This window comes from Lissotriton helveticus, chromosome 7 (assembly GCF_964261635.1).
Source record: "Lissotriton helveticus chromosome 7, aLisHel1.1, whole genome shotgun sequence".
Classification (NCBI taxonomy): domain Eukaryota; kingdom Metazoa; phylum Chordata; class Amphibia; order Caudata; family Salamandridae; genus Lissotriton; species Lissotriton helveticus.
In genome coordinates this window covers 1,745,290,266-1,745,304,136 of record NC_136068.1, presented here as the reverse complement: position 1 = coordinate 1,745,304,136, position 13,871 = coordinate 1,745,290,266, and the positions used below count along the sequence as shown (strand labels likewise).

General features: G+C 47.0%; 1 protein-coding gene across 3 annotated transcripts in view; it reads left to right on the top strand.

Annotated features, from left to right (window-relative positions):
* The window catches only part of LOC144767667 (sialic acid-binding Ig-like lectin 13), a 514,457-nt gene that overhangs the window by 420,223 nt on the left and 80,363 nt on the right, over positions 1–13,871 (top strand). For all 3 annotated transcript variants that reach the window (XM_078651061.1, XM_078651060.1, XM_078651059.1), the window contains 2 exons: positions 9,475–9,589; positions 9,959–10,049. In XM_078651061.1, the coding sequence (XP_078507187.1) occupies positions 9,475–9,589; positions 9,959–10,049 (206 nt within the window). The remainder of the gene's footprint in view (positions 1–9,474; positions 9,590–9,958; positions 10,050–13,871) is intronic.

The following is a 13,871-nucleotide window of genomic DNA, read 5'->3' as shown; positions in this document are numbered from 1 at the left end:
AATTCTTACACTGGGAAGGAAACAAGCTTCCGGGGACCGGTTTCTGCCATTTCAGGCGTCTTCGGCCCGGCTTGCTTGAATCCTGATGGTGCAATGAGCAAGGGACTCACATCTGAGTATACCCTTCCACGCTTAGGGTGGACAAAACAATTTACAACAAGGGGTGGTGATGGACAGAGTCTCTGAATTAATCAGAGTACTCTCACCCAGTCAAGAGATCAGGGCTAGATCCAACACCGTTTTTTAGCTCATTGCACCATCCCAGTTTCAGAACCTGGCTGTATGCAAATTAGTCTGTCCCTGGCCCAGTGCATCATGGGAACAGGGCAGACCAGACTACAAAAGCCAATTCTTACACTGGGAAGGAAACAAGCTTCCGGGGACCGGTTTCTGCCATTTCAGGCGTCTTCGGCCCGGCTTGCTTGAATCCTGATGGTGCAATGAGCAAGGGACTCACATCTGAGTATACCCTTCCACGCTTAGGGTGGACAAAACAATTTACAACAAGGGGTGGTGATGGACAGAGTCTCTGAATTAAGCAGAGTACTCTCACCCAGTCAAGAGATCAGGGCTAGATCCAACACCGTTTTTTAGCTCATTGCACCATCCCAGTTTCAGAAACTGGCTGTATGCAAATTAGTCTGTCCCTGGCCCAGTGCATCATGGGAACAGGGCAGACCAGACTACAAAAGCCAATTCTTACACTGGGAAGGAAACAAGCTTCCGGGGACCGGTTTCTGCCATTTCAGGCGTCTTCGGCCCGGCTTGCTTGAATCCTGATGGTGCAATGAGCAAGGGACTCACATCTGAGTATACCCTTCCACGCTTAGGGTGGACAAAACAATTTACAACAAGGGGTGGTGATGGACAGAGTCTCTGAATTAAGCAGAGTACTCTCACCCAGTCAAGAGATCAGGGCTAGATCCAACACCGTTTTTTAGCTCATTGCACCATCCCAGTTTCAGAACCTGGCTGTATGCAAATTAGTCTGTCCCTGGCCCAGTGCATCATGGGAACAGGGCAGACCAGACTACAAAAGCCAATTCTTACACTGGGAAGGAAACAAGCTTCCGGGGACCGGTTTCTGCCATTTCAGGCGTCTTCGGCCCGGCTTGCTTGAATCCTGATGGTGCAATGAGCAAGGGACTCACATCTGAGTATACCCTTCCACGCTTAGGGTGGACAAAACAATTTACAACAAGGGGTGGTGATGGACAGAGTCTCTGAATTAAGCAGAGTACTCTCACCCAGTCAAGAGATCAGGGCTAGATCCAACACCGTTTTTTAGCTCATTGCACCATCCCAGTTTCAGAACCTGGCTGTATGCAAATTAGTCTGTCCCTGGCCCAGTGCATCATGGGAACAGGGCAGACCAGACTACAAAAGCCAATTCTTACACTGGGAAGGAAACAAGCTTCCGGGGACCGGTTTCTGCCATTTCAGGCGTCTTCGGCCCGGCTTGCTTGAATCCTGATGGTGCAATGAGCAAGGGACTCACATCTGAGTATACCCTTCCACGCTTAGGGTGGACAAAACAATTTACAACAAGGGGTGGTGATGGACAGAGTCTCTGAATTAAGCAGAGTACTCTCACCCAGTCAAGAGATCAGGGCTAGATCCAACACCGTTTTTTAGCTCATTGCACCATCCCAGTTTCAGAACCTGGCTGTATGCAAATTAGTCTGTCCCTGGCCCAGTGCATCATGGGAACAGGGCAGACCAGACTACAAAAGCCAATTCTTACACTGGGAAGGAAACAAGCTTCCGGGGACCGGTTTCTGCCATTTCAGGCGTCTTCGGCCCGGCTTGCTTGAATCCTGATGGTGCAATGAGCAAGGGACTCACATCTGAGTATACCCTTCCACGCTTAGGGTGGACAAAACAATTTACAACAAGGGGTGGTGATGGACAGAGTCTCTGAATTAAGCAGAGTACTCTCACCCAGTCAAGAGATCAGGGCTAGATCCAACACCGTTTTTTAGCTCATTGCACCATCCCAGTTTCAGAACCTGGCTGTATGCAAATTAGTCTGTCCCTGGCCCAGTGCATCATGGGAACAGGGCAGACCAGACTACAAAAGCCAATTCTTACACTGGGAAGGAAACAAGCTTCCGGGGACCGGTTTCTGCCATTTCAGGCGTCTTCGGCCCGGCTTGCTTGAATCCTGATGGTGCAATGAGCAAGGGACTCACATCTGAGTATACCCTTCCACGCTTAGGGTGGACAAAACAATTTACAACAAGGGGTGGTGATGGACAGAGTCTCTGAATTAAGCAGAGTACTCTCACCCAGTCAAGAGATCAGGGCTAGATCCAACACCGTTTTTTAGCTCATTGCACCATCCCAGTTTCAGAACCTGGCTGTATGCAAATTCGTCTGTCCCTGGCCCAGTGCATCATGGGAACAGGGCAGACCAGACTACAAAAGCCAATTCTTACACTGGGAAGGAAACAAGCTTCCGGGGACCGGTTTCTGCCATTTCAGGCGTCTTCGGCCCGGCTTGCTTGAATCCTGATGGTGCAATGAGCAAGGGACTCACATCTGAGTATACCCTTCCACGCTTAGGGTGGACAAAACAATTTACAACAAGGGGTGGTGATGGACAGAGTCTCTGAATTAAGCAGAGTACTCTCACCCAGTCAAGAGATCAGGGCTAGATCCAACACCGTTTTTTAGCTCATTGCACCATCCCAGTTTCAGAACCTGGCTGTATGCAAATTAGTCTGTCCCTGGCCCAGTGCATCATGGGAACAGGGCAGACCAGACTACAAAAGCCAATTCTTACACTGGGAAGGAAACAAGCTTCCGGGGACCGGTTTCTGCCATTTCAGGCGTCTTCGGCCCGGCTTGCTTGAATCCTGATGGTGCAATGAGCAAGGGACTCACATCTGAGTATACCCTTCCACGCTTAGGGTGGACAAAACAATTTACAACAAGGGGTGGTGATGGACAGAGTCTCTGAATTAAGCAGAGTACTCTCACCCAGTCAAGAGATCAGGGCTAGATCCAACACCGTTTTTTAGCTCATTGCACCATCCCAGTTTCAGAACCTGGCTGTATGCAAATTAGTCTGTCCCTGGCCCAGTGCATCATGGGAACAGGGCAGACCAGACTACAAAAGCCAATTCTTACACTGGGAAGGAAACAAGCTTCCGGGGACCGGTTTCTGCCATTTCAGGCGTCTTCGGCCCGGCTTGCTTGAATCCTGATGGTGCAATGAGCAAGGGACTCACATCTGAGTATACCCTTCCCCCTTTTCTGTAGCGACCATCTAATTGCAGCCGCAATCGAGTACTTGACCGGCCTGTAAAAGACCATTTACTTGTAAATTAGGGTTTTGTTGTGTTTTCACCCCTTCTTTCAGTCACTCTGTCTTTGTTTGGAAGAATTAGTCCCCCCCCCGAAATATTATTCAGCCCCCCCCCGGAATTTGCCTTTAGTTGCCCGACTAGATAGGGGAGTCTGGGCACATGTGCATCGGAGCTGAATACAACCGAGGCGGCGTGCGACAGGTACGTTTTCTTTTTTTAATTCATTTTTGTTCCTGTGCCGTGTGCTAGCCAGCGCAATCTGCAGGTAAGCCGGGCTCAGACCCGAGGGCTCCCCTCATGCATGTGCCTACTGCCATCAAAGTGGTGCTGTTGTGTGTTTGCTTTTAGCCTCATGGCTGGATCCCGACATCTTCGGATCCAGCCCAAAGCCTCAATGCAAACACGAGCAGCCTTTCAGCAAAACACTCTCACCTGTGTTAATGAAGTAATTACCACATGTAAGAGCGTCTTCAAATGAGTAGTTTCAATATGGGCGCTGTGCAAAAGGAAACCTCATATATGCAAATGAAATGGTTAGCACACATCAGCGCCTTGAAATACGTGAATTTACAATGGGTGGTATACAAAAGGAAACCTTTAGATGCTCTCATATATGCTAATGAAGTCATTAGCATACATAGGAGCACCTTGAAATAGTTGAGCATAGGATGGGCACTGTGCGAAAGGAAATTTGTATTGAGCACATCCTGAGCTCACGTATTTCAAGACGCTCTCATGTGTTTTAATGGTATCATTAGCACGCATGAGAGTGCCTTTAAATACGTAAACTCAGTATGGGCGCTATACAAAAGCACACTTTCTTGGCTCATGTTTTTCAAGGTGCCTCACCACTTTCAAACTACACCAGCCGCTTCTGGTCTAAACGGATGATTGGAATGTGAGTGCTAGTATTTGAGATGAATTCAGGCATTCTAGTCATTATTGTTCTTGCAGTTCCTGCCCTAAATGCAACAGGAATGCCCAGACCTGGGTCCCATGCCACAGGACACAAGCTACACCTCGCTGATGAGACCTAAGTAGGTTAAAACCGGTCTGGGTCTCTTATGGAGAGGGCCCTGCCTGGAAGTTTGAGACGGACTGTTCCCATAAGGAGCACGGTCCATATGGATTTGCTAATGGTGGGCCTAGTGTGGCATGGTGGGTAAAAAACAAGGTACTAAATTGCCGCCCGCATGATTGCCAGTGGCCAAAATTAATTCAAGCATTCCATACATTATGTTGTTGCTGTTGCAATTTATGCCCATGGGCTACGGGTATGCCCAGATGTGGGACCCGTGCTCACTGGGCAATGGGACTCAAGCTATATTTCACTGATGAGAACTGAGTAGGTTGAAACCAGTCTGGGGTTGCTTGTGATCCCTTCTGAAAGGGGCTGTGCCTGAAGGTTTGGTACAAACTGTTCCGATGAGGAATAGGGTCAATACTTATTTGCATAAGGTGGGCCTTTGTCGAGGGCAGGAGACTTCAAACTGTGGGGCGTGACCCCCAGGGGGGTCGTGGAGTAAGAGAAAGGGGGTTGCATATTCCTGGTCACACTGAAGGATTTTGCAGAAAATAAAAAGTCAAGTGTCTCAAGGCTGCTGTGGTCGTGTTCCATGAAGCACCCAGTGTAACTGTGTTCAGTGTTGCTGTTGACTATTGTATTCCGAGCTTTGAATGAAGCTGCTTTTTATTTTGCGTTTTGGTAGTTGAGAGAGGTTTCTTTTCAGAGGAGGTGTGAGGAATGACCTTAAACAAAAGTGTGCGATTTTGATATTTTTGACCATCACACCAATAAGAAGTTTTTTTTTTGCGGGGGACTTTTTTTCATAGTTATAGGTTGAGCTGGTGTTCGTGAGAGTGGCGTAGAGGCCCCTCTATGTTTTCAACCAACAGTTGCTAAAAGTGACAGTGCCAAATGAATTGTCATCTGGTACCTAAATAACATTTCCGTATCCCAAATGGGACGTTTCATTTAATTGGGAATGATGTTTCGTTTAATTGGGAATGACGTAATTATGGACATGTGTAGATTGCACACAAACTTGCAGGGTGTGCTTAATTCTGCAGTTTCCTATTTTTTTCCGCTCAACAGATATTCAGCTAGATTCATCAATGTAAAATCGGCTCGCAAAGGGCCGGATTCTGAGAATCTGGCCCTTTGCGAGCGCAATTTTTGCATTTGGGATTCATCATCCCAAATGCAAAAATCGCTATTATAGAATTCGCATTTTTGCGAGGAATTGCATTTAAGGAATCTCTATTTGAGATTCCTTAAACGCAATTTATTAATCATTTTTAATTTGCGAATTCGCAATTTTTGGCCGCTATTTACCGCGAAGTGTAATTTCGTGGTAAATAGCGAAAACTTAGAAAAATGCACTTTAGTGCATTTTTCTAAGTTGCATGTTACACACACACATGTCCTTTGGACATGTGTGTGCGCAACACATGTGTACATTTGCATTTCAGGGGTGCTACAGGGTGTCCTTTGGACACCCCTGCACCCTTGAAATCGCATCCTTATTTGCGATTAGCAAATTGCTAATCGCAAATAAGGAATAACTCCCCATTCATTCCTATAGGCCTTTAGGCTAATCGCAAATAAGGAAGCTGTAGGAATCGCAATTTTATTTGCAATTTCTACATGAATCCCGTTTTGCAAGTCCTTAATAGCGATTCCTTAATAAACGCTATTAAGGACTCGCAAAACGGGACAATGATGAATCTAGGGGATTGTTTCCTTTCTGCTGAAGAGCAGTTTTTTCATGCTCGAAGGTGCGCACCTACCAAATGCAGGTGGTGTCTTCCTTTCTGCATCAATACAGGGGTCAAATACGTAAAAATAGCGTAGGTGAACTCGAGGTCCAAAGGCTATAGAAATCAGGCTGAAAGTCTAGCAAAAGTCCGAGGCACCAGGCAGTGAGTGGCCACATGGAAAGCAGACTCTTAAAACCAGTGTCAGGCATTTCTGACTGCCTGCAGATCTGTTCCTGTGTAGTAAGTGCCACACTCCTCTCTGCCCATATGGGTGATTTACTGCTTTTACTTGCTCCGGGAGTTTAAATGCAGAAAGTGTGCCTTCGTGTTTGTCTGCAGCTGAGAATGCTTGCCAGAGCTCCGTGGGATCTCTTAAACGTCCTTGTTATGCTAATGTATATAGTTGCTTTCAGTGAGGTGTAGACACTTCCCAAAGAGTTCTGTTTGATTGTTATTACCCTTAATTTTGTCATTTTCTTAGGAAAGATTTGTTTACGTTAAATTGATGCAACATGCAATTTACAGACAACACTATGCAATGTTACTCGCAGAAATATAAACCCAGAGCTTTGTCTAGGGTGTTCACTATTAGAGAAGCGGATATCCACACGATGGGGCAGATTTACAATTACTGGCTCATCCCTGCATATCAGCAGGGATGCGCCAGTAATTGTGCGCCGCAGCTCCGCCACCCTTGATGCGCCGCATTTACAATGCGGCGCACCACTGGGCAAAAATGGCATAGATGCGTCACGCATCTGTGCCGTAAAAGCGGCGCATTGCTGGAGTTGCGTCGCAAGCGTGACGCAGCTCCAGCAATGATTAGGGGGGCCCTATGTGCACAATGCTGCGTCAATCCTTACGCCTGCTTCAAGCAGGCGCAGGGTTTTGACACAGCATGGGCCCAAAAGTGACCGAGTGAAATCTTGTAGATTTCACTCAGCCACTTTTGGGAGGTGTTCCTGTGCCGGAACGCATCCCCCTGCGATGGTACACCTCTTTTGGCGCAGGGCTTTACAACGTGACGCATCTGGGAGATGCGTCACGTTGTAAATACCCCGCACCATGGCGCATCTTTTGCGCCACCGCTGCGTCACAAAAGTGATGCAACGGCGCCGTAAAAGCGGCACACGGGACTTGTAAATCTGCCCCGATGTGTGCAATCTTTGAGTTGGGAAGTTGGGATTAAAATCTCAGCTTCCTTGCTTGAACAGATTGTGTGATTTTCGGCAAATAACTTTACTTGGCTGCCATCACATTTGAGAGCACTTTTAAGTCATTCAGCTGAGGGCGAGTACTAACCAGATTTATTAGACAATAAATTTACTACCATACACTAAAATTATTCAGCTTATTTAGTCATGTGGGCACGCCAAATTGACTTCTCTCCTTGTTAAACTCATGACGTAATCACAAATGCATGTGCTGTGCTTCATGAATGTTAATGTTTAAACTTGATTACCTTTATTAAATGTAATTTAGTACATCGGTATGATCTAATGTACTCAGTGATGGACAGGGAACCCAAAACAGCCCAGGTGGTTTCGATACTACCTACAAATTGCTACAAGCGAATATATATGGCGATATTATCAAGACAGGCGGTAAAATTATTGCCGCTTTAGCGGCAGTTTTCTGCCGCTAAAACGGCGATAATTGTATCGCCTGTCTTGATAATATGCCTCATAGTGAGCAAGCCTGACATTCTCAGGGTTAAGCATGGGCGGATTTTGCGAATTGGCAATCTGCGAAATTGCGTATTTACGGATTCGCAATCCGCAAAATCCGCGAACTCTCGCGAATTTTGCGGATTCCCTTTTTTTTGTGTTCGCAAGTGTTTCTGCCATTTGGCAAGGGTTTTTTACCAGTTCGCAAACGCGAACTTACTTGTCGGGTAGCAACCGTCGCGACCATGTTGTTTCTATGTCTGGTTCATCACAGCACCCTCTGTTTCACCACTGCCACCCTCTGTTTCACCCCTGCCACCCTCTGGCTCACCCATGCCACCCTCTGGCTCACCCATGCCACCCTCTAGTTCATCACTGTAGATTATGGTGGGAAAAGCACACCTGCCCTGCCTCAACTGACATGAATGAATTAGGGGCTGATTAATGTGTCACTGAATTTGAACTTCCAGGCTGGCACCTGCTTCCTTATCTGTAATTGCTTTCTGTTGCAGTGTAATTTTTTTAACAGGACCTTTGTTGTATACTTGTAGCTATTCTCTGAGCCTGCTGTGAGGGTCAGAGCAGGGTCATAGAATAGTTGCAAGTAGGCAACTGAACTCTGAAGGGCCCCTCAGGAAGCACTACAGGGAATGGTTACTAATGATAAGATTGAACTTTTGCACCTGCGGAGTGCTTTCAGTTTTGTCTGTAATTGCTTTCTGTTGCAGTGTAATTTTTTTAACATGACCTTTGTTGTATACTTGTAGCTATTCTCTGAGCCTGCTGTGAGGGTCAGAGCAGGTTCATAGAATAGTTGCAAGTAGGCAACTGAACTCTGAAGGGGCCCCTCAGAAAGCACTACAGGGAATGGATACTAATGATAGGATTGAACTTTTGCACCTGCTGAGTGCTTTTAGTTTTGTAAAATTCCAAATGTCCAGCAGCATCCACAAAAAGTAATCCTTCCTGGTCAAGATCCAAATCAAAGTGACCAGCACATGAAGAAAGCAATGGGAGGAGCCTGCTGGACAGGATCAGGAAGTTGGAGACTGTGGGGCACTTGCTTCCTCCCCCCCCCCCCAAAATGGACTCCTTGCAAAAAAAAAGTGCAGGCAAATGTCAACCTGAGGAGTTATTCTGATAAAAATCATAATTTTAAAGGTTTATGCTGCCTGCTGGTGGATTTCTTGTGCGAAATTGCAAATTTTGCAATCTCGCAATTGCGAGATTGTCGCTGCCCGCCGCATCTACGTGTTCACAAGTGTTTACTCCCGCAAAATTGTATAGTATTCTAGTTGGGAAGTGCGACCAAGCAAAAAATCCGCTTCGCACGGATTTACGAGTTTTCGGCAAGTTCGCGAGAGTTCGCGGATTGCGAATTTGCCGAAAATCCGCAAAATCCGCAAGCGGAACGGATTTTACGCCCATGCTTACTCAGGGTCACTAATGGGGAAAAAAGGGTCTCTTCCCAGGAAGTATAGGAAAAAAATATATATATACATATGCTTAGATCATGTCTAGGATCGCCTTAGAGAAATTGAAACAATAATAGAATATTTGTTTTTATTTCCATGCAGCTAGATTTTATTTTTTTCGCCTGTATTCTTCCAACACATGATGTGTGTGTGTACGAGTGTGTGTAAAGGCGCTGGATGTGTGGGTACTTGCACAGGTTCTGAGACAGAATGCCACCTATGTCATAAATTACAAGATAACTTGCTCTTCACGTTTTTCAGCTGCTGATCCTCAAGCAGCTTCTATCATGCCAATGATTGGAGGAGGACTGGCTGGCATCGTTGTCCTTGCTGGGATATCCTTGTTGGGCTGGCTCTTTGTTCAGAGGGTCAGAAGGTGAGGTCCATTTGAAACCTCAAGCAAATGACTATCCAGACTGCTTTAGTGAAATCCTTAACCATGTGTGTCCTTACATTTATCAACCAAAGCTTTAAGGTTTACTCTAGAGAGCCTGTTTTTGCAATGAACTTTAATGGAACCTCCTCCAATTTCTGTTAATATGGTTACATCAGAATGCAATGTAACTGTGGAATTTCCTTTGCCTTAGAGTTAGCCTGGAGAAGAAAGATCCGGTTTTGGATTCTCCTCAAGATTTAGCACTTCCTTAACAAATTTAAGGATTTCCTGTTGCCACCTAACTGTAAATCAAGCTTGGAGTCTGCTATACATGAGACAAGCTAATGTATTGACAATATTTTTACACAGGACAAAAAATGGCAATAATGGTATGGGCAATAAAGAGGAAATGGTGGATGATGACACCCTGATTTATAGCGAGATTCTCAAGCCTCCACAGGTATGTGTTCTTTTCAAATGCACTCTTTTTAACACCTCATGGATAACACCTAGAAAAATAATTTGGTGCAATTTAAGGTCGAAAGAGCAAAGGTAAGGATGAAAGAGTCAGCACTCTGACTTGCATCAAACGGAGAGAGAAACAAGCATTTGCAATGCAATAGGTCTCGCATTATGCAAGTTTGAGCTATTGGTATTGTAAATGACAAATATTTTATTTATGTGTTGGTTTTGAAAATAGAGAAATTAATGGCTTTTTCATTTACAATGCCAATAGTTTTAACTTTCGCAAACGTGACACCTATAGCATGTGTAATGCAATATGTGTTGTATATACATGACTTAGATGTATTAATATTACAAATAACAATGGCTTTTATTTTTTTTAATAATTAATACTTACATAAAAGTTATTGTAATTTATAATGGCAATAGCTTAAACTTTTGTAGATAACTTTTGGGAAGATTATGTTCAATGTATTTTATTGTGATGAAAATCCAAGAACAGCAGTGAAATATTAACATGTTTTGTGACATTTGTAATAAAGCTTGAAACATTGAGAGAACATATTAGAATCAGTTGTTATTGAATGGTTGCACAGAGTGATGCTGTGGCGTTCAGTGGTGCTGAGTGATGCTGTGGCCTTCAGTGGTGCTTAGTGATGCTGTGGCCTTCAGTGGTGCTGAGTGATGCTGTGGCGTTCAGTGGTGCTGAGTGATGCTGTGGCGTTCAGTGGTGCTGAGTGATGCTGTGGCATTCAGTGGTGCTGAGTGATGCTGTGGCATTCAGTGGTGCTGTGGCGTTGAGTGGTGCTGAGTGATGCTGTGTTGTTGAGTGATGCTGTGGCATTGAGTGATGCTGTGGCATTGACTAATGCTGTGACGTTGAGTGATGCTGTGACGTTGAGTGATGCTGTGAAGTTGAGTGATGCTGTGATGTTGATGGATGCTGTGCGCTGAGTGGTGCTGTGGCATTGAGTGGTGCTGTGGCATTGAGTGGTGCTGTGGCGTTGAGTGGTGCTGTGGCATTGAGTGATGCTGTGGCGCTGAGTGATGCTGTGGCATTAAATAATGCTGTGGCGTTGAGTGATGCTGTGGCTCTGAGGGATGCTGTGCGCTGTGTGGTGCTGTGCAATTGAAGGGTGCTGTGGCATTGAGTGGTGCTGTGGTGTTGAGTGGTGCTGTGGCATTGAGTGGTGCTGAGTGATGCTGTGGCTTGAGTGATGCTGTGGCATTGAGTGATGCTGTGGCATTGAATAATGCTATGGCATTGAGTGATGCTGTGGCTTTGAGTGATGCTGTGGCATTGAGGGATGCTGTGCGCTGAGTGGTGCTGTGGCTTTGAGTGGTGTTGTGGCATTGAGTGGTGCTGTGGCATTGAGGGGTGCTGTGGCATTCAGTGGTGCCGAGTGATTCTGTGGCACTGAGTGATGCTGTGGCATTAAGGGATGCTGTGGCGTTGAGTGATGCTGTGGCGTTGAGTGGTGCTGTGGTTTTGAGTGGTGCTGTGGTGTTGAGTGTTTCTGTGGCGTTGAGTGGTGCTGTGGCGTTGAGTGGTGCTGAGTGATGCTGTGGCGTTCAGTGGTGCTGAGTGATGCTGTGGCATTCAGTGGTGCTGAGTGATGCTGTGGCATTCAGTGGTGCTGTGGCGTTGAGTGGTGCTGAGTGATGCTGTGGCGTTGAGTGATGCTGTGGCATTGAGTGGTGCTGTGGTGTTGAGTGGTGCTGTGGTGTTGAGTGGTGCTGTGGCATTGAGTGGTGATGTAGCGTTGAGTGGTGCTAAGTGATGCTGTGGCATTGAGTGATGCTCTGGCATTGAGTGATGCTGTGGCATTGAGTAATGCTATGGCATTGAGTGGTGCTGTGGTGCTGAGTGATGCTGTGGCATTGAGTGATGCTGTGGCATTGAGTGATGCTGTGGCATTGAGAAATGTTATGGCATTGAGTGATGCTGTGGCGTTGAGTGATGCTATGGCGTTGAGGGATGCTGTGCGCTGAGTGGTGCTGTGGCATTGAGTGGTGCTGTGGCATTGAGTGGTGCTGTGGCATTGAGGGGTGCTGTGGCATTCAGTGGTGCCGAGAGATTCTGAGGCGCTGAGTGATGCTGTGGCATTGAGTGATGCTGTGGCGTTGAGTGATGCTGTGGCATTGAGTGGTGCTGTGGTTTTGAGTGGTGCTGTGGTGCTGAGTGATGCTGTGTCGTTGAGTGATGCTGTGGCATTGAGTGATGCTGTGGCATTGACTAATGCTGTGACGTTGAGTGATGCTGTGACGTTGAGTGATGCTGTGAAGTTGAGTGATGCTGTGATGTTGATGGATGTTGTGTGCTGAGTGGTGCTGTGGCGTTGAGTGGTGCTGTGGCATTGAGTGGTGCTGTGGCGTTGAGTGGTGCTGTGACATTGAGTGATGCTGTGGCGCTGAGTGATAATGTGGCATTGAGTAATGCTGTGGCGTTGAGTGATGCTGTGGCTCTGAGGGATGCTGTGCGCTGTGTGGTGCTGTGGCGTTGAGTGGTGTTGTGGCATTGAGTGATGCTGTGGCATTGAGTGATGCTGTGGCATTGAGTAATGCTGTGGCATTGAGTGATGCTGTCGCGTTGAGGGATGCTGTGGCATAGAGTGGTGCTGTGCAATTGAAGGGTGCTGTGGCATTGAGTGGTGCTGTGGTGTTGAGTGGTTCTGTGGCGTTGAGTGGTGCTGAGTGATGCTGTGGCATTGAGTGATGCTGTGGCATTGAGTGATGCTGTGGCATTGAGTAATGCTATGGCATTGAGTGATGCTGTGGCTTTGAGTGATGCTGTGGCATTGAGGGATGCTGTGCGCTGAGTGGTGCTGTGGCTTTGAGTGGTGTTGTGGCATTGAGTGGTGCTGTGGCATTGAGGGGTGCTGTGGCATTCAGTGGTGCCGAGTGATTCTGTGGCACTGAGTGATGCTGTGGCGTTAAGGGATGCTGTGGCGTTGAGTGATGCTGTGGCGTTGAGTGGTGCCGTGGTTTTGAATGGTGCTGTGGTGTTGAGTGTTTCTGTGGCGTTGAGTGGTGCTGTGGCGTTGAGTGGTGCTGAGTGATGCTGTGGCGTTCAGTGGTGCTGAGTGATGCTGTGGCATTCAGTGGTGCTGAGTGATGCTGTGGCATTCAGTGGTGCTGTGGTGTTGAGTGGTGCTGAGTGATGCTGTGGCGTTGAGTGATGCTGTGGCATTGAGTGGTGCTGTGGTGTTGAGTGGTGCTGTGGTGTTGAGTGGTGCTGTGGCATTGAGTGGTGCTGTAGCGTTGAGTGGTGCTAAGTGATGCTGTGGCATTGAGTGATGCTGTGGCATTGAGTGATGCTGTGGCATTGAGTAATGCTATGGCATTGAGTGGTGCTGTGGTGCTGAGTGATGCTGTGACATTGAGTGATGCTGTGGCATTAAATGATGCTGTGGCATTGAGTGATGCTGTGGCATTGAGAAATGTTATGGCATTGAATGATGCTGTGGCGTTGAGTGATGCTATGGCGTTGAGGGATGCTGTGCGCTGAGTGGTGCTGTGGCATTGAGTGGTGCTGTGGCATTGAGTGGTGCTGTGGCATTGAGGGGTGCTGTGGCATTCAGTGGTGCCGAGAGATTCTGAGGCGCTGAGTGATGCTGTGGCGTTGAGTGATGCTGTGGCGTTGAGTGATGCTGTGGCATTGAGTGGTGCTGTGGTTTTGAGTGTTGCTGTGGTGTTGAGTGTTTCTGTGGCATTGAGTGGTGCTGAGTGATGCTGTGTCGTTGAGTGATGCTGTGGCATTGAGTGATGCTGTCGCGTTGACTAATGCTGTGACGTTGAGTGATGCTGTGACGTTGAG